General features: G+C 44.3%; 1 protein-coding gene across 1 annotated transcript in view; it reads right to left on the reverse strand.

Moving 5' to 3' along the window:
• The window catches only part of gabrb4 (gamma-aminobutyric acid type A receptor subunit beta4), a gene marked incomplete at both ends in the record, with an annotated part of 223,158 nt that overhangs the window by 76,489 nt on the left and 124,444 nt on the right, over window positions 1–22,225 (reverse strand). The window contains 1 exon segment of the mRNA XM_084320577.1: window positions 604–824. Within this exon segment, the coding sequence (XP_084176703.1) occupies window positions 604–824 (221 nt within the window).

Below are 22,225 nucleotides of genomic sequence, written 5' to 3' on the forward strand. Positions count from 1 at the left end.
TACCTTTAAACTCAAAGTAAGAAAAATGGTTTCTAGAACACCAAGCATGTGACCATATATAGGACCTTTATGGTCTTGGTCCTTTTAGCTTTGTAGCCATGTTTTTGTAAATTATTGTTCTTTTGTTTTAACATGTTTTTATATTGCTCTGTTTTTGTATTTTATTTGTTTTATGTTTGGGGACTGGGGATGGAAATTAGCATTGCTTGCTAAATCCTGTTTATTTACAGTGCATTATATGTATTGTCCATTAATACATGTTGTCCCTTCCAAATAAATGAATACATTAAATAAATGAAATGACTAATGTCAGAGATAAGCACCTGCTCAGCAACTAACCCTAACGTCAGAGATAATAAGCACCGGCTCAGCAAAGGTCTGAATATGAACCTCTTCTCCCACAGATGCTTAATGCCAAGAGGATCACAATCTGAACCACTGGAGCAGGCATTCATGTACCAACTGTATATGGAAGGCACTTTTCACAGAGTGAATATATCACCGTGCCGCCAATTCTGTTTCGTCCGTGAAGCCTTTCCTCCCGGCGGAGGGCTCTATTTTCTACGGTGGAGTGATTCAGGTGAGCGTTTACACGGCGCTTACCTCAGACCATATAACACCGTGCCGTCCGGATGCAGCCGAATCATCCGGTTCTTTACGGTCACGCCGTGGAGAAAGGACTTCTTGTCGTTGAGGAAGTACGTGTCCGGGAGCCAGAGCTGGTCGGCCACCCGGTTATCCAGAGTCAGGTTCAAGGTCAGCTTGTCATAGGCCAAGCGCTTATCTCGCCAGCTCTGCTGGAAATACATTGTGATGGTGTAGTCCTGCGGGACGAAGAGGAGAAACGTACGTCAACGTCAACGCAAATAGAACAACACCGACATTGACATTACATTGGCATTGAGTCATTTAACTGACACTTTTATCCAAAGCGACTTACAAGTTCTGTACAACAAGTCAGCAGGAAGTGAGTGATACAGTCTTGAGTACATAGTAGTATAGACATATTAGTAATATAGGCAAGGTAGATTAATTAGTAACAAAGTGCATAATATTAAAATAAGTTAATAGTACGAAGGTTAGTATTTATTTTATTTTCAGATGAGTGAAGAAGTGTGTTTTTAGTCAACGACAGAAAATTTATGGGGTTTCAGCTGTCCTAACTGTGATGGTTTCAGTTGTCCTGACTGTGATGGTTTCAGTTGTCCTGACTGTGATGGTTTCAGTTGTCCTGACTGTGATGGTTTCAGTTGTCCTGACTGTGATGGTTTCAGTTGTCCTGACTGTGATGGTTTCAGTTGTCCTGACTGTGGTGGTTTCAGCTGTCCTGACTGTGGTGGTTTCAGTTGTCCTGACTGTGATGGTTTCAGCTGTCCTGACTGTGGTGGTTTCAGCTGTCCTGACTGTGGTGGTTTCAGCTGTCCTGACTGTGGTGGTTTCAGCTGTCCTGTGGTGGTTTCAGCTGTCCTGACTGTGGTGGTTTCAGCTGTCCTGACTGTGGTGGTTTCAGCTGTCCTGACTGTGGTGGTTTCAGCTGTCCTGGCTGTGGTGGTTTCAGCTGTCCTGACTGTGGTGGTTTCAGCTGTCCTGACTGTGGTGGTTTCAGCTGTCCTGACTGTGGTGGTTTCAGCTGTCCTGACTGTGGTGGTTTCAGCTGTCCTGACTGTGGTGGTTTCAGCTGTCCTGACTGTGGTGGTTTCAGCTGTCCTGACTGTGGTGGTTTCAGCTGTCCTGACTGTGATGGTTTCAACTGTCCTGACTAGTGGGAAGTGCATTGTTCATTGCAAGAAACATTTTAATAAAAGCAACATACATTTAAAGAGATACTTTGACATTTTAAATTTCAGTGGGTCATTTTTCTTCAATCAATCAATCAAATGTATTTGTATAGCACATTTAAACATGACACTTGTCAACCAAAGTGCTTCACAGTGAGTCGCATAGCAAAACAAAAAAGAGAGTGTATAAATAAACAGAAAATATAAACAACCAACAGACAAACAAAGAAACAGAACAACACGTCAAAACAAACAAGGCAAGAGTCAGAGTGAGTCAGGGAAGGCTAGGGAATATAGGTGAGTTTTTAGTTTAGATTTTAAAGACTCGATGGATCGGGCCGATTTGATGAACGTGGGGATGCTGTTCCAGAGGTCAGGGGCTGCGACAGCAAAAGCATGCCCCCCCCCCCCCCCATCCCCCCCAACTAGACTTGAAATTGGAAATTGTAGCTACGGGTGGTTAGGAGACCCTTATCAGCCGATTCTTCATCAGACATTTATTACATGGGTGGTTTTATCAGTGTTTTATTGAAACCAGGAGGAATGACTGACTGCAGCTCGTTGTGCCCCTTTATTTTTAACCCTTTCACTACCACACTACCAAACGGTTAACCCTTTCACTGCGACAATACAGACGGTTAACCCCTTTCACTGCCACACGACAGCAGGTTAACACTTTCACTACTACACTACAGGAGGCTAACCCTTTACTATCACACTACAGACGGTACTACAGAAGATTAACCCTTTACTATCACACTACAGACGGTACAGGCGGTTGCGTGCCAAATGGAATTTGGCACGCATGTTCAATATACCAGGTTTTATGATCATAGTCCAAAAAAACTAACCTGAGTTAAAAGCCATGTTGTGATAGGGCATGCACACATGCACGAATCAAATCCCCACTTTAGATTTTGCCATATTTTTGGCAACCAAGGGTAGAAACAAATATTTGTTTGTTATCTGGGCTGCTGTTATTGGTCTATTTTTTTAATTCAAACCTTCATTTATTCTCGAAAAGGACAATAAGGTCACCCTCATTTTCAATGTCGTTGAGACTTTCAATGCATACATTTTTAATAATAATAAATAATAACAACTCTATCTATATAGCACCTTTGACATATGGACCGCAGCCCAAAGTGCCCCACAGTAAATAGCATAAAAAGAACATAGGCATACAGTCGACAGAATAAAAACAATGTATAAAATGCAGACATAAGAATAGGTATAAAAGACAATACAAGTAGTCCAACGTAGAACGTGCAGACATAAATAAGTACAGTAACTATAGGGTTGCTCGAAGGCATGTGAACCCCCCTTGGAACAGCCAGTCCCCAAACACTGCACACATCAATCCCCACCACATCCCCATCCAAGACACACCCCCCGATAAAGCACGCTGTTACAAAGGGTCAGATTAAACCAAATATATATATTTATTGCTTGATATCCCTTGTATAATATTTGTATATCGTTTGATATCCCTTGTATATTCTTTGTATATATACACGGAATATCCCTTTACCTAGGTACAAGCCAGACCATAATATTCGTTCTCCTATTGGACAGCGACCCCTAGGCGCCAACGACCATACCCCCAATGGTGAGTTCAAAGCCACCGCCAAGGCTTGTCTCAACATGTCCAGGTTTGCGCAGTAATACGAGACAGAACTGAGGTTGGCACTAGATTATTCACCTTACGTATAAATACGGCGCAGGTGGAAACAGCAGCACTTCGTTCAAAGTATCAGTTCATTCAGTTCATCATTCGTTCAAAGTAACGTCTAGTTGAGTTCATAACGTTAAAGCCTTCATCACGAGTCAACGACCAAGTGAAGTGAGCAACCTTGCGTCTAAATAGAGCACTTAGAACCGCGTGCGAATAGGATAGTAAAAGTGTCAGAGTTTAGTGAAATAACGTCAAGTTCAACATAGTTAATGTGAAGTACCGTGAACAGGAGAATCTACACCGGCGAATGCAGAGCCTTTTCCGGCTGGATTATATTGCTTTTGGTACTGTGGCTGCTGGAGCAGAGAACCGTCTACCCCACTGCTGTGTGGGATCTACCTGTGAGGAGCATCACTCGAGCCCGTCTCTAGGAAGAGGCTGGCTGGCTTTCATCCATGCTGTCGCGCATACTGGATTATAGCTGCTGCTTTTGTCTGCCGATCGAGGGGAGTATATGTACCGCCTCCCGTAGCTGGAGCTTATTGATTCCTCGTTGATCCAGACTTTTGCTCCCGACCATTCCTCTCCCCTGCTGGCTTACAACCGGAGGGAACCCCCTTAGTATCTCCAGCTGACTACGAGTGTGCCTTATGTAATTCTTATGCTACAGGTGGTGTCAATTATTCCCATCTTAATATGCTCATGGACTTACGCTCTTGACCTACTTAAGTGTTCTTCGCCATATAAGCGCAATTCATAATTCTCAATATTGTAACCTATTGCTACTATAATAATAAATCCCTCCAAATATAACTTTAGTGTCATTGTTGTATTCTTGTGTGGGTGTTCACCAGATATACTGTGTACTGTATGGCCAGTAATTAAAGTACATAACTAAGTAGTGGTTTAATAATACCATACTCTCAATACAGTCAGGGAATTGTACCCCTCAGTTACACACGCCATGACCGAAGGAAAACAGCCTGCGTGCCAGCCTGCGTGCCACTCAGAGAGCTGTAGAGAGCATCTTGACCGAAAACATCACTGCCTGGTATGGAAACAGCACGGCACAGGACAAGAAGGCCCTACAGAGAGTGGTGTGCTCAGCTGAGCGTACTACGGGGATTGCACTACCACCCCTGCAGGTCTTATATAACTCTCTGATTGTGGACTTCAGGAGGTCGGGGGTCAAGGACTACAGCCCCCTCAGCATCGACGGGGCACCGGTTGAGAGAGTGAACAGTTTCAAGTACCTCGGAGCCCACATATCCGAGGACTTGACATGGACCACACACATTGACAGTGTTGTGAAGAAGGCACGACAACGCCTCTACTTCCTCAGGCGCCTAAGGAAGTTCCAAGTCAGTCAGAAGATCCTTAGGAACTTCTACTCATGTACAATAGAGAGCATCCTGACCGGCAACATCACCTCCTGGTTTGGGAATAGCACTGCACAAGACCGTAGCAGACTACAAAGAGTGACACGTTCAGCTGAACGCACAATTGGAGGGGGGCTTCCCACCCTCCAGAACATTTACAACAAGCGGTGCAAGGGGAAGGCTAAGAGAATTATTAAGGACTCGAGCCACCTGAACAACTGCCTCTTTGAACTGCTGCGGTCAGGCAAGCGATACCGGAGTCTTAAGGCGAGCACAGAAAGACTCAGAAGAAGCTTCTATCCCCAGGCCATCAGGCTGCTAAACGAACAATAAACACTATGCAACAACCATCAAATGCACACAGCACACACACCCACACGCACACACTCACTCAAACAAACAACACACTGCAGCACCCACTCTCCACACTTTAGATCACACAAACACACTTTACACTTTATATTTATTGATAAAGGATTTGCACTACAACTCGTACACCTACTGTGAATTGTACCTAAATTGCACCTCGTCCCATTTCTGCCTTGCACTATATAGTATTGTATATTAGTACACTGCACAGTATTGTATATTGTATGGTAACTACGTCTATTCTGCATCGAACATTGTACATATGTCTAAACTGAACACTGTGACCTCATTTTTTTACTTCTAATTTTACCATGTTATTTTATTTCATACTTATCTTGTCTTGCACAGTCTCTGGAGCGTAACAGTAAGAAGCATTTTGTATAAAAGTATTCTGTACTTCTGTATGACAAATATTAAAGAAACTTGAAACTTGAAGAGGTGCAAATCCAGAGCCTGCAGAATAATGAAAGACCCTCACCACCCCAACAACAGCCTGTTCAAGCTGCTGCGGTCAGGCAAACGCCTGCGAACACCAGCAACTAGGACAGAGAGACTTCGGCTCAGCTTCTTCCCCCAGGCAATCAGCATCTTGAACACTGAACTCTCCACACACAAGAACACATGAGCACACACACACTGTATACGCTCACACACTAGCAGTCACTTTAACATGAACACCCACACACACATGCTGCACACGCTCACACTCATGGTCACTTTACACAATGAAAGGTCACTTTAAAAACAAGAACGGGAGTGGTTCTTGTATAGTAAACAGATGGATAGCAAGCTAGCATACGGACACATAGTATAACAGCATTGTATAGTAGTGTACATAAGACCCAGTGCCTCATCCGTAGCTAACAGTGTATTGCACTATCGCAGGACCTTAGCATGTCCTACCATGTTTTTTGTAAACTTCATGTAGGCCTACATAGACCTGATATGTCTTTATTCTTATTACTTGTATTATTGCACAAATGTCTTATTCTCATCCTATTGGATTCTTATTATTGTATTATTGTATTATGGCATTATTGTATTATTGCACAATCGTTGCGGGCAAGACCCCCCGCATTTCACTGTATACTTGTATGCCGTGACAAATAAAACTCTTGACTTGACTCCACACCGCCATGCATGGCGAAAAGGCCTGCGCATTCATGGTTCCTCACACTTGGTATGGTATGGTTTATTTCTTAATCCCCGAGGGGAAACATGGTTTGCCACCAGAGCGAAAACAAACATGAAAGAAACAATTACATGATACAATACAAGATACACAACACTAAGAAGAGAGCCTCTCAACACAGTGCTAACAGTGTTCGTTAAAAAATGTAACCGCATCAGGAACAAAGGACCTTCTCAATATCTCAGTAGAGCATTGAGGCAGAATGAGAATGAGCTTCGCAGAGCATCGAAAATAATGAACAGAGGGTGGCCTTCAAAGGATAAAATAGTGTTCAGTTTAGTTCTAGTTCACTTGGCTATGATGATCTCCAAGGAATCAGGAGGGAGGCCAATCACAAAGCCAGCCTTTTTAATGATTTTATTTATACGTTTTTTGTCAGAAACCGTGATGCTGCCCCCCCCCCCAGCATAGAACACTAGCCAGGATACCTTGATAGAAGACATGAAGAAGTGACCTGCTGATGTCGAAGGATCTAAGCTTCCTCAAATGAAAAAGACGAGACTGGGCTTTTTTGAACACAGAATCTGTGTTCTGCTTCCAGTCCAACTTACTGTCCAGGTGAACGCCAAGATATTTATAGGACTGAACTATTTCAACTTCCTGCCCCCTAATGATGACAGGAGAGACATTCACCTTCTTCCTACTGAAGTTGATGACCAACTCCTTGGTTTTTTCGATGTTCAGTTCCAAAAAATTGGCATTGCACCAGTGGACAAAATGAGTCAATCTCCTTTTTATAGGCCCGGTCATCACCTTTGTTGATGAGACCGATAAGAGCAGTATCATCAGAACATTTTTGCATATGGCACATGGCCTCGCTGTGTCTGCAGTCTGCAGTATAGAGCACAAAGAGGAAGGGAGCCAAAACTGTCCCTGGGGGGCTCCAGTTTTTGACCAGATGACATCCGATACTATCATCATCACTAACATCCAGCCTGACAAACAGCAAGGGACAGCATCCTTGGACTCTACTGTCTCTCTATCCCTTTAATGTACCAGTATGTACCAAGATTTCTTAAACAATATATTGAACCTTTATTTAACCTCTTTTTTCTGAAAATCCGCCTAAAAATACATACCTAAGTAAATGGAAAATTGCTCCACTTCTACAAGGTCCATTAGCATGTTCTTGGTATCTAGCGACATCTATGGATATCATGGAATGTATTCCCAGTGTCAGAAATATTGTGTCTGTTACTAGGCTTGAGTGAATTGTAATGAACCAAAGGAGAATATACATTTTATTTTAATTAATTTTTTTTTGTTCATATTTGACGGTGAATAACACCATGCTAAAATTGACCAGACATGAAAAATGCACATTCAGCACCTTCTTGAGATCACATGTACAAAAAATCTAAGCAAATGAATAAATGGAAGATGATTAAACAGAAGGTTTTGTAGATACAGTACTGAATTCTGCCATTCGGACACATGCAATTTGAAATATGATTATAGAATATCAGGCCTATAAATTACCTTATTATAGCTAGCAGTGGGCGATATGATGATATTAAATAAATATCGCATACAGTTCATTAACGATAAACGTTTTAAACGTATCGTGGACATGATGATGTTTTGCACAAACCCTCACATCAGTTTCTAAGCCGCCGTGGCTGAGATGAGTCTTGCTTTCCTCTCTTGTCTCTCCCTCTCACAGACACACACACACTTGCCCAACTTACGTCACATACACACACACACACACACACCCAGAGACAGAGCGGCGTGTTTGTTATGTTTGGAGGAAGAGAGAAGCGTGAGAGAAGTGAAGAGATTCTAGTGAGTTTAAATTAGGGGTGCACCGATGTATCGGTCGGGTATCAATATCGGCCGATAAGTGCCTTGTTGACTGCAATCGGCCTATCGGACGATAAGCTCGAATGTGCCGATGGCAGTAGCCGATAAATATCCATCAATTTGTGTCGCGTCAAAAGGCAAAAAAAAGTTCAGTCGCGTCCTGCACAACGCCGCCCCCAGTCCCCCACACACACACAAGCTACTGCATCAAAGTTACTACTAAATATTCAACATTCTCTTTTGAGACTCCGCTTCAGACTCTTATCATTTGGCACTAAAAGCTAAACATTGTCACCGATATGGCTGTCCGCAACATGTCATTAATTGTGTACGCGAGGTGGTCGCTCAGTGACGACGCTAACGTGAGCTAGGTTAGCTAGCATGAGCTACCGGGAGATGGAAAGACTAACGTTACTGGTGAAAATGTGATTTACGTTGGAATACTCCTTTGCCAACTTGCTGTACTTTGCTTGCAGGTCTGCAGCCATTATTGCTGGATTATGAATAGCCCCAACTTTAGCCAAGGTAACGTTATGGCTAAACCTTTAACGTTAGTTAACGCTAGCTTTCGGTTAGCTGTTCAGTGCTAATAACACAACCAAGCGAACCCATCAGAGCTCCCCGTCAACACCCCTCTCTCGGGAAGATGGCATTTAAGAAAGTATCTGCTGTTAAAATGACAAACATTCGTTTTTGGCATTCACATTATATAGTTAGTGTTACACGTTCAATAACATCAGCATAGTATTTACCCGAACATAGCAAGTAGCCAGCATTACTCGTTCATACTAGCTCAGTTCCTTCCGTTGCTCATAGAGCCCTGAGTTTTACCAAATCCATTCTGCAATCTGTTAATAAAGTTTTCAATCAAACAAATGTATAGAAAGGCTTTGTTTTATTATAACATTCGTTGCAGTAAAATCATTATGCCTTGTTTGGTCATCCTGTGGAGCGCTGGTCGGCGGGCAGCTAACGTATTAGCTACGGTAAGCTTGTTGTGGTTCTTGCAAGCAGATCAATGGCGGCATGCCCGGAAGTAGAAAATGAATAACCGCTTACCGATTGGTGGTAAGAACAGCAGGAGGTGGGTGCTAGCGGTGTGACGTAATTGGCCGAATCGACTGTCAATCAAAATTGTTTTATTGCATTGGTTGAGAGCTCTGGTTGAGACAATAGTATCCAGCTGCAGGCCGGCAGACCATACTGGGAGAGGGATAGTGCTACATGGCATGGTGGAATTAATACCATAAACATATTTCTTGATGTTTCCTTTTTTTAAGTAAGTAAAGAGGCCTACAAATACAAACATACACATACAAATATACAGTAGTTTCATTAAAAAAAAAATTACAAAATAAAATTACAAAATAAATAAAATAAAAAATAAAAAAAAGATTTGCCACAAATATCGGTATCGGTATCGGCCGATTGTGTTAGTTGAACAATCGGTATCGGTATTGGTGGCAAATTTTCATATCGGTGCATCCCTAGTTTAAATGTTAGCCCTACATGTTTTATTCAGAAATGGAATGGAATATGGATAGCTAGTTGTCTTGGCTGGAGTCTGGTCAGAGAGACACCCAGTTAGCTAGTTGTCTTGGCTGGAGTCTGGTCAGAGAGACACCCAGTTAGCCTATTTGCCTTGGCTGGAGTCTGGTCAGAGAGACACCCAGTTAGCTAGTTGCCCTGGCTGGAGTCTGGGCAGAGAGACACCCAGCTAGCTAGTTGTCTTGGCTGAGATCTGGGCAGAGAGACAACCAGCTAGCTTGTTGGCTTGGCTGGGGTCCTGGGGTCTGGGCAGAGAGACAGACAGCTAGCTTGTTGCCTTGTTTATTATTTGTTTATTAGTAAAGGATCCCCATTAGCTGACGCCAAGACGTCAACTAGTCTTCCTGGGGTCCGAGACAACATTACAACATTACAACATATACATTGCAATTAAAACATAATACAATTAAAACATAGCAAGACATACCAACCAAGGAAACACAACATAGCAAGACGTACCAACCGAGGAAACACAACAACATTAACACACAAACAAATTATATCTAAATATGTACATCAACGGTAACATATTGCATAACTCAGCATTGTCAATATTGGCTACATGTAAGATTTTAATTTATTTTTGAAGCTTGCTACACCTCTTATGTCACGTATGTCACTTGGAAGATAATTCCATGCCCTGATAGCCCTATATAAAACTGTTATTTGCATACTGTTAGTATTTGCATGGGGTAGAATAATCTGCCCTCTACTTGCCCCTCTGGTAAAATGCATGTGCACATTTGAGCTGTAAATTATTTTATCCGTGATATATTTAGGACTGTGGGTTGTGATCACTTTATGAAAACAAATTAAAAGGTTGGCAGAAAGTATTTTCTCAACACTCCGCCAACTAAGACGTTCATGCATTTGAACAACACTAGTCCTATATGAACAACCAAGAACGAGTCTTGCTGCCTTATTTTGTACCACTTGTAACCTATTTAGCAACTGTTTTGAAGCAGAAGCCCACACTACAGAACAGTAATCCAAGTGGCACAAAACCAAAGCACAAACAATCTGATTAAACATTGCAAATGGAAGGAATGGTGCACATTTCCTGGCAGTAGCAACAGCTCTACCCATTTTAAAAACAGTTTTGTTTATGTGATCAGACCATGATAAAGTACTATCAAGCCAAAGGCCTAGAAGCTTAGTTTTTTCAACCTGATGTATAGGTTGACCTGCAATTTGTAGAACCAATGTAGGTTTACGTGCCAATCTTTGATTGGTCCCAAAAAGCATACAAACAGTTTTTGATATGTTAACACTTTGATTGCCTAAGGCTAAATTCATGATATACCATCCGTTGCCATCTCTATTTGTCTATGGAGAAGTTCCCCTTCTTTGCAGGGCTATAACTTTTTAAATTCTATTGCTAGATTGCCATTATTAGGGCCCATTCAAGGTCCTATATGTATTGTTCATTGTGTAGCAACGTTAAACTTTTTCATTCACATATTCATAGTAAAATATGGTCTAAAGTATAAGTATGTTTTCATCTCTTTCTGCAGCTTTCTCCAGAACGTGATTTATAGCCCCAAATGCATTATATTGATGATGAAATACAGTTTGGTAGGAATCTGTGCGAGATCAAAAATTTCAATTGGACGTACTTCTAGAAGTTTCTACGTATCATCTGATGATGACCGGATGGGCGGGGGATCGTTTATAATTCCGTGGGCAGCGTTATATCATTCATCTAGTGTGGGTGATATGATCATCAGAGCAGTTTATATCGAACACGTTCAAAAATAACGCTGAATCTTACCGTATCTTCCTCACGCCGTTGGACGATAAGCGTGGAACTGAAATATTCCTATTATGGGATGTAGAAATACGCGATCTATTTCCAGGTTGTATAATAGTATATACGTCCAAATCATGTTGTTTATCGAGTTATTGGCAACGGATCGCTATGTATTGTGTCGAGATCGAGTCCCGGGACCTATAGAGAGTGCCCGGAAGTAATATGGACGATCAGCACTTCATCCACATGACTTCCTGTTTGGCGCTTCTGCCAATCGGCCACCAGATGGCGCTCTTGAACCGCTAGAGGGTTGAGAGGAGGTCAGCACTGTGTCTCAGGGCTGCGGAGGAAGAATATGATTTCGATCACAGATTTTTGAAATATTGATATTAAAGACGAGTTAGGGCGTCCTCTGCAACTTTAGCATGGCTAGGAAAGACGCCTAAACACGTTTTCGGCACTTAAAGTGTTAAGCACCAGCTTATTTGTTTTTATCATATAAAATGTCCAATTCACCAGCCAAAACCTGATTGAGCTCAGAGTTTGTAGCTGCAGCATAATAAAGGGTTGAATCATCAGCATATAAAGTCAGACTAGCCTGATGAATAGAAAAAGGCATATCATTAGTAAAAATAGAAAATAAGAGGGGCCCCAGGCAACTCCCCTGTGGGACACCGCATTCTAACCCTCTACTGCCTGACAAAGCACCATTAAAATAGACCCTCTGAGACCTCGAGGACAAATAACTCCTAAAAAATAAAATTGCTGAGTTATTAAAACCATAGCAGATGAGTTTTTGTATTAAAAGATTGTGATCGATCACATCAAATGCGGCACTGAAGTCTAACATAATAGCACCCACCAGCATTGAACTATCGATAGCTGAAAGCCAACTATCAGACATTTGTGTCAAAGCAGTACTGGTCGAATGACCTGCCCTGTATGCATGTTGGTGTATAGTTGTTATGTCATTAGCTGAAAAGTAGGCCTGGACTTGCTGAGACACAATCTTTTCCAGTAATTTACTGAGAACGGGTAAAATGCTAATAGGCCTACTGTTGGGACCTCCAAAAGGTAATTTAGCATCTTTAGGAAGTGGAATGATCTTTCCCTCCTTCCATAACAAAGGACACATGCCACTGATTAAACACCTATTAAAAATATGACAGATTGGTGCAGAGATATGAGACACAGCTATTCTCAACAATTTGCTATCCAGGTGGTCGTTACCAGTGGATTTAGAGACTGGTAGAGAGCGCAATAGCCTATCCACAGTCACAATATCTACCTGTTGGAATTTAAAGACACAGTTTTTATCCTTCATAATGTGTTCTTTTATCAACACATCAGAGTTGTTATTGACAGTATTATCCATTCCCTGCCTAAGCTTGGACACCTTGTTTACAAAATAGTCATTAAAATAATTAGCAATGTGAAGAGGCTTAGTCAGATAAATACCACCATCTGATTCCACAAACGAAGCCAGGGCAGATTTTTTACCCATGATTTCATTCAGTACATTCCAGAGTCTTTTACTGTCCCTACTGCTTTCTGAGATTTTCTGCTTATAATAGGTTCTCTTACTTAATCTGTTAATTTTAGTAACCTGGTTTCTTAATTTACAGTAATGATTTCTATCTTCAATTAGACCTGATAAAAACGAAATCTTCTTGGCCTCATCTCTTTGCAACATTAAGTCCTTTAAAGAGTTATCAATCCAAGGAGCACATTTCGCTTTGACAGTGAACTTTTTTAACGGGGCATGTTTGTTCACAATTTTCATTAAATAATCCATAAATATATTTAGAGCTACCTCAGCATCATCTACAGACCTCACGTCCTTCCACTGAACTGAATGAACCAAGATCATCAAGAAAAGCCTCCTCACTAAATTTCTTATAGGATCTTGTAAGTACAATTTTAGCACTGCCCTTTGGTAGTTTGGTTCTCCTGGAAACAGCAATAATATTATGATCACTGAAGCCAACTGGGATAGACACAGGTATGGAACACATTTCAGGATTATTAGTATAGATATGGTCTATACATTTGGAAGTGGTGATTCCATGACAATTAACAGATATCCTTGTAGGTAGAGACATAATTTGAAATAATCCACAGGTGTTTGTAATGGATTTCAGCTTGGTACTCAGATAACAATTATCTGAAAGCCAATCAACATTTATATCTCCCAATAAATACAATTCACAGTCTTCTTCAGTAACCCTATCCAACATATCACACAATCTATTGAAGTAACGGCTATCCGAGCTAGGGGGCCTATAACAGCAGCCAACTAATATGGGCTTTAGGTGTGGCAGCTGTACCTGCAACCAGATGGCCTCAATATCACTGATGTCAATGTCATTTCGTAGTTTTACCGGAAATAGATCACATATATATAATCCCACTCCTCCCCCAAATCTGTTCCTGTCCTTTCTATACAAAGTAAAACCAGCTATAGCCATACTAGAGTTACAGATAGAGTCATCCAAATGCGTTTCTGACACAGCAAGAATATGTATCCTATTAGCCTGTAAGAAGAGAGCCAGCTCATGTGTCTTATTCCTAAGACTACATATATTAATGTGGGCAAAGATTAAGCCCTTAGGTAAATTGCCCATAGACATGATGTAGAAAATACCACACATATGTTATAAAAATACGTAAGAAACACCACAACAACCCAGGACACACATACATGGTCATCAGACATCACTTGGAACAGGATGTTACTTTCAATGAGGATAGTTACCATAGCAACCATCGTCGCGTGTGTACCGTCACAAGCCTGCGCCATTGTTTACTGCAGTAAGAAACACGTTAGCATCCAGCCTGTGCTTTTTCATGGCTGTGGTCTAGGCAGAGAGACAGCCAGCTAGCTTGTTGCCTTGGCTGTCGTCTGGGCAGAGAGACAGCCAGCTAGCTCGTCGCCTTGGCTGGGGTCTGGGGTCTGGGCAGAGAGACAGCCAGCTAGCTTGTTGCCTTGGCTGGGGTCTGGGCAGAGAGACAGCCAGCTAGCTCGTTGCCTTGGCTGGGGTCTGGGGTCTGGGCAGAGAGACAGCCAGCTAGCTTGTTGCCTTGGCTGGGGTCTAGGCAGAGAGACAGCCAGCTAGCTTGTTGCCTTGGCTGGGGTCTGGGGTCTGGGCAGAGAGACAGCTAGCTAGCTTGTTGCCTTGGCTGGGGTCTAGGCAGAGACAGCCAGCTAGCTTGTTGCCTTGGCTGGGGTCTAGGCAGAGAGACAGCCAGCTAGCTTGTTGCCTTGGCTGGGGTCTGGGGTCTGGGCAGAGAGACAGCTAGCTAGCTTGTTGCCTTGGCTGGGGTCTAGGCAGAGACAGCCAGCTAGCTTGTTGCCTTGGCTGGGGTCTGGGGTCTGGGCAGAGAGACAGCTAGCTAGCTTGTTGCCTTGGCTGGGGTCTGTGGTCTGGACAGAGAGCGCTCCGGACCCGCGAGATGAGGTGAGAACAGCCTTCCTTCAGGAAACGCCAGTGTGTGTCTCACGTCCCCAACCCCACCACGATAATGCCATTTTCAAATTGAAATGTCACGTCAAACCTCAGACAATAATGTCAGATTGCATCAGGAGATATCATCCTCTCTCGTTAACTGTATTAAACCAGTGATTTTCAGTTTCAGACATTTCTCTCTGTAGCCTTATGTCCCTCCTGGCTGGAGAAGAGTCACGGACAGCCTTGGGCTAAACAGTTATGATTGGCAGTAGGGATGTCCGATATTATCTGCCTACCGATATTATCGGCCGATATCGGCATTAAAATGTGATATCGGAAAATATCGGTTTCGGTTTTTTATTTTTTTTTTACATTTCTATAACCTTTATTTACCCAGGCAAGCAAGTAAGAACAAATTCAGATTTTATTTATTGTCAAAAGTATGCATAATGTTGTGTTAATTCCACAACAAGAGATATGTAATGTTAATTACCTGAAATTATTCCATTTTTTGGGGGGGAAACCCTGCATATATCGGTATCGGTTGATATTGGTATCGGAAATTAAGAGTTGGACAATATCGGTATATCGGTATCAGTAAATAGCCAATATCGAGCATCCCTGATTGGCCGTTACGATTGGCAGTTATGATTGTGTATGCAAAATGTAATTATGGCTGTCGTAGCAAATACCAGATCCACACTATAGTACTAAGAAGCTAGGTAAATTGCGGAATACTACAATGCTACATGGCCAATGCTGCATGGTAAACAAGGCTCTTCCCGTATTCATCTTCTTTAAGTTAGTTTGTTTTCTCCATGCTGAATGAGTTATTTTCCCAAAAATTCTCTGGTAAGAGATTGTTTTAAAGAGGTCCTTCTTACTTGAGTACTAACTAATACACACTGCTACTACCGCTAGTCAAAGAGAACACCTGTACCAAAACAATTTTTTCCGTGGATGCAATGTAATTATTACAAATGGTAACTGACTGTTTTGACCGACAATAAGCAGCAAGCGTCGCTCTGCTTCGTTATTGCTGTCACCATGGGCTCTCTAAGATGCGTTCTAAAAATAGATTTCCCTAAACGAGATACTCGATCACTAGTCCAGTGAGTCACGCGATCACTGGAGCTGGGAAAACATCACTAGCGCGAGCCGCGGAAACAAGTGGCAAAGTGTCAACATGCTGAACTCCAGCGGCAGACGGCCTGCAACGCGTTCCCCTGGGACCGCCCGCCGTCTGGCGCCTCTCCCCCCTGCCGTGCGGCTGTAGGGGGGGGGGGGGGGAGTTGTCCTCGCGTGTTGCACTGACCTCTGGGTGAATGCATGTTTTTGTAAAAATTCATAATCCCAGCAAAACCATCCTGGCAGATTTTGATGGTCCAATTGAGTATAACATTGATATATATTTATGTATGCTCCATTATGGCAAAAATCATAATTATGATTATTTTGGTGAATATTGAAATCATGATTATTTAACACGATTACTGATTGGCTTTGGAAACGTTGTGCATAAAAATAAACACATTTTAAACCTTTTTTTTAACTCATTCAGCGCCGGGGATTAGTCGGGCCCACTGGTTGCATTGCCACACGTTAAAATATAGGACTGAGTCACCTTGTTTGTAGAGCTATAACTATATTCTATATTATAGCTATGGATATAATCAGTGATGGGCAAGATACTTGGAAAATGTAGTAAGCTACACTACAAGTTACTCTTGTTACTCTTTACAAGTTACCCCAGAGAAATGTAGCAAGCTACACTACAAGAACATGGCAAAAATAGTTAAATACATCGGCACTACTTTTTTAAAGTTTTTTTAACTTCATGATCAAGTTTCCACCAAACAAATAGGCAGGCAAAAAAATGTTCAGTTTGATTGTTTATTATAAAACTGAAACAAGCCCTCAGTCTGGCTTTTTGTTCTCAAGTTAGTGCTGGGCGTGTGGGAAGTTGAGAGCAGCTTTTTTTTTGGGTTTTTGGCTGACACAATAAACACCTAAACACATATGTTTTAGGCGTTTTTTCAGTCAAATTCATACATTTTTCCAGATAGGGCCATGGAGAGGCATTGTTGTTATTGACATCATCATCATCAATGCCATCAGCCCTGGAAACATCGAATGTAAATGTAAATGAATCCCTCTGCCATTTCGCGCAGACTGGTTCATGTAATTTGTTTCATTCATTCAGTGGTCTGTGTTTTGATTTTCACTTCCTGATTTGCGGAGCTGGAGCGGCATGTCCCGCCCTATCCTGCCTCTGATTGGCCTACCCGTAATGTTTTGGCCTAACCTTACCCAATCGTGAGTCGTCATACTCATATCTAAACCAACCAACCAATCATAGTGGGTTTTCTCCGGGGAGTTTTTTTTTCTCACAAATCTTTATTTAGTCTGTTTCTCCGGACAGTAGCGTGTAGCGTTTTGCTCACGCTACGTCACTACTTGGATCTAAAAATAGCTGCACTACAGAGAACACTACTTGGTTCAAAAGTAGCGACGCTACCATCACGCTACTGAGTCATTGTGTAGTGTGATGTGTGCTGAGTGCCAGTGTATGGTAGCCATTGAACCTGTGTAGCCCAAGGTTGGGTGCTACCAGTGGTGGTGAATGAGGCAATTTACACCCTACACCGTAAATCGCTTTGAGTCTGAGAAAAGCACTATATAAATGTAATGAATTATTATTATTATTATTACCAAAACCTGTCTGACCACTAAGTGCGTCTGACTCTTAACCACCAAAACCCGCACGGACTACAACGTATGACGTGGGTACAAGTCAAGTCAAATCAAGAGTTTTATTTGTCACGGCATACAGGGCATACAGTGAAATGCGGGTGTAACGTTTTGGGTTTCTGTCCTCTCCCAGGACTGGAAACCCTACCGCCATTCTGGAGTACGTCACCCTGTTCTCTGTAATTAGCACTTATTGACTGTCACATGTGGTTTGTTGTCACTAATTGCTGTGTGTGGTTTGCTGGGAAATTGGCCATATAGTAATCTCTTGTTCTCTGTCTTTTGTTGGATCTTCAAACAGAACCTGCGAGCAGTCGGCCACAGGACAAGTAATGGACCCTCTTGTCGCTGTTTATATTATTTAATTCTCTTCCCTTAAGTACCCTCAGTTGAAGCCTGGCTTCTCTTTTGTTATCGTTACAGTATCTTGCTCTAGTGATTCTGATAATAAAAAGAACACGCATTTTGAGAAGAGCAACCACATCTCCGTCTCCTTATTACCTTCTACTATTGGAACTCAACTCCTACCTTGAATCGTAACAGAAGATCCGACCAACCATGAGTTCCACAGAAGGACTTCGGGAGGAATTGGAGGCTCAGAGAGAACAACTGAGGGTCATCATCGAACGCCAGTTGGAAGTAGGCGTCAAGCCGGGTCGTCCACAGCAGATTCAGCGTTGGCTGCGGCTGGCCACGCTCACACTGCAGCCGCTGTTGCGGTGGAAGCCGCGTCTGGAGCCCCGCCTGCCGGCAGGGAGGAAGGGCAGGTACATCCAGTTGGTCGTGAAGAGACCCGAGAACTACGGCTGCTCCGGAGGGTTGCCGAGAGTTCGTCACCCAGTGCTCTCTTGTGTTTCAATTACAGCCTCGTACATTCCCCACTGACATGTCTAGAGTGGCATATATAATCACTCTTCTCACAGGTCGTGCTCTCTCTTGGGCCACAGCAGAATGGGAGAATGGGTCAGCGATCTGCCGCAGCGCAGCTACATTCACCCGAGAGTTGCGACATGTGTTCGATACCTCTCGGGTGATATCCATCTATGAAGGTAGTCGCTCTGTGGCAGATTACGCCATTGATTTCCGCATCGTGGCTCGGGAGACGGCCTGGCAGGAAATACCCTGTTGTGTTTTGTTTGTACAAGGTCTTTCAGTGCGGATGCAAGATGAGCTCTCCTCACGGGAGCTACCCGAACAACTGGATAACGTCATCAACTTGGCTATACGGATGGACAATCGACATCGGGAGAGGGAACGCGAGAGGGAGACGTCGACACAGGTACTCTTCCGCACTTCTGAGTAACGAGCCGATGCAACTGGGCGCTCTGAGCCTGTCTGACATGGAGAGACAGAGGCGGATCGACCAGAAGCGTTGTTTCCGTTGTGGTCGTATTGGACATCGCTTCATTAACTGTCGTGGATTGTCGGGAAACGGGGGGGGCTCGCTAAGTTTGGGGGGAGTTTTAGCAGGTGGGCATTTCTCCTCTGTCACTGATGATACACGCACCTTTTTTGATGTCACTGTTGGGTGGGGGAATTCTCTCAGGAAGACCAGGGCATTAATTGATTTGGGGGCGGCGGGTAATTTAATTGACGTGGGTTTGGCATTTGAGTGGGGGTCCCGTTGGAGACACTAGAGGTACCGATTCCGGTTCAGTCATTGGATGGTCAACCACTGGGTAGTGGGATCATTACCCAGCGCACTGCGCAGCTGCGTATTCAGGTGGCTGGTAGTGAGTGGGAATGCTTAAAATTTTATGTTGTCATATTTCCTCATCCTGCCATTGTTTTAGGTCACCCTTGGCTAGCACAGCATAATCCTTGTATTAATTGGGCTACGGGTGAACTCTCCATGGGGAGCGGCGTTAAGTCAGTTTCTGGCGAGAGTTCACCCGCGCCTTCTCCCTCTTCTCTTTTGTCTCCCTTGTCTCTCTCCAAGATGGTGGTGAGTGTTGCAGACTATGTCACACCTTCTAATCCCGATTTAGCAGGCATGCCTGAGATTTATTGGGACCTGGCGGAGGTTTTTAGTAAAACTCGTGCTAAATCACTACCGCCTCATAGATCTTACGACTGCCCCATTAATCTTCTTCCTGGTACCTCTCCACCCCGTGGGCGTATGTTTTCTCTCTCTCGCCCTGAGACAGTGTCCATGAACACCTATATTCAGGAGGCACTGTCCACGGGGCATATTCGTCCGTCCACATCCCCTGCAGGCGCTGGATTCTTTTTTGTAGCAAAAAAGGATGGTAGCCAGCGGCCGTGCATCGATTATAGGGGATTGAACGACGTTTCCATCAAGAACCGTTACCCCTTGCCTCTCATGGACACCGCCTTTGAGTGCTTACAGGGGGCGCAGGTCTTCTCTAAACTTGACTTACGTAATGCATACAACCTGGTCAGGATTAGAGAGGGAGACGAGTGGAAGACTGCATTTAACACGCCCAACGGGGATTATGAGTACATAGTTATGTCCTTTGGTTTAGCTAATGCTCCGGCATATTTCCAAGCCCTTGTTAACGACGTGCTGCAGGATTTAATTGGGGTGTCAGTCTTTGTGTACTTAGACGATATCCTAATTTTCTCCCGCGATATGATGCAACACCAACAGCATGTTTGTCAGGTGCTACAGCGTCTCCTCAAGCATCATCTATTTGTTAAGGCAGAGAAGTGTGTTTCACACTGCCACCGTTTCCTTCCTGGGCTTTGTGTTGACGAAGGGTGATCTTCGCATGGATCCAGCCAAGGTGAGTGCAGTCTTGGACTGGCCACGCCCTTCGTCGCTCAAGGAGTTACAGTGTTTTTTGAGCTTTGCAAATGTTTACAGCCGTTTTATTTGCAATTTTAGCGCCTTAGCCAATCCTCTGACAACTCTCATGAAGGCCTCTCTCCCTGGCTTTGAATGGTCGCCTCGGGCAGAGTCAGCGTTTCGCGACCTCAAACGTCGGTTTACCTCCGCCCCTGTACTGATCCGCCACGATTCGGAGGCTCCGTTTATAGTGGAGGTGGATGCCTCTGATATCGCGGTGGGGGTGGGGGGTGATCTCTCAGAGATGCTTAAAGGATGGGAAAGTGCATCCTTGTTTTGTTTTTTTACGCCGGCTGTCTTCGGCCGAGCGCAACTACGACATGGATAATCGGGAGTTGTTGGCAATCAAATTGGCACTGGAGGAATGGAGACATTGGTTGGAGGGTGCGGCACACCCTTTCATTGTTTGGACTGATCATAAGAACTTGGCTTACATCCAGGGGGCTAAACGCCTTAAGGCTCGCCAGGCCAGGTGGGCGTTATTCTTCACTCGATTTCGATTTTCCATCTCCTACCAGCCCGGTTCCAAGAACGTCAAGCCTGACGCTCTGTCACGCCAGTTTGACCCCCCGGACTGGGAGGAGAAGCCCCATCCTATTATTCCACAGGCCCTTATTTTGGCTCCCGTGTCATGGGGCATAGATAGGGTGGTAAGATCGGCTCTGGCACGGGAGCCCGATCCTGGTGGGGGTCCTCCGGGGCGGATGTATGTACCCAAGGCTGAGCGCTCGCAACTGCTGCAGTGGGCACATACCTCCTCCCTCACCTGCCACCCTGGGGCCGCCAGAACCCTGGAGTTTATCCGTAGGAGGTTCTGGTGGCCTACAGAGGAGGGGGATACGTGTTCCTTTGTGGCGGCCTGTCCGGTGTGCGCGTGCAGTAAGACCTCTCGCTGTGCACCGGCGGGTCTCCTCCGGCCGCTTCCTATTCCCAAACGTCCCTGGTCGCACATATCTCTGGATTTTATTTCTGGCCTTCCCCCGTCAGATGGGTTCACTGCCATCTTGGTGGTAGTGGACCGCTTCTCCAAGGTGGCCCACTTCATTCCCCTCCCCAAACTTCCCTCGGCTCGAGAGACGGCTGACCTGGTGGTGCAGCACGTCTTTCAGGTCCACGGGCTTCCAGTCGATATTGTGTCTGACCGAGGCCCTCAGTTTGCCTCCAGGTTCTGGAAGGCATTTGCCTCCAGCCCTGGCGCCTCCGTCAGCCTGTCGTCTGGGTTTCACCCGCAGTCCAATGGGCAGACGGAGCGCGTCAACCAGGATCTGGAGGGGGTTCTGAGGTGCTACATTGCCGGTCGTCCGGCGACGTGGAGTAGGAGGTTAGCCTGGGGAGAGTATGCGCATAATACCCTCCTCTCCTCCTCTACAGGTATGTCTCCCTTTCAGTGTCAGTATGGTTTTCAACCTCCTCTTTTCCCCGAACAGTAGCGGCACGGTGGTGTAGTGGTTAACACTGTCGCCTCACAGCAAGAAGGTCCAGGGTTCAAATCCCGCTTGGGGACCAGGTTTCCATGATGCCAGTTACCCAGGTGGGGTATCTCCCAGGCCTTTCTGTGTGGAGTTTGCATGTTCTCCCCGTGCTCGCAAGGGTTTCCCCCCCCGATAAGATAAACCCAATGGAAAAACATGCACAACAACAAGATCGCTAACGCTGTGGCGTCCTTGACGAAGACGGACAGGAGCACTTGGATTGGTCCCCTGGCGCGGCTCACGTGGCGCC

Source organism: Notolepis coatsorum (assembly GCF_963971535.1).
Source record: "Notolepis coatsorum genome assembly, chromosome: 8".
Taxonomy (NCBI): Eukaryota; Metazoa; Chordata; class Actinopteri; order Aulopiformes; family Paralepididae; genus Notolepis; species Notolepis coatsorum.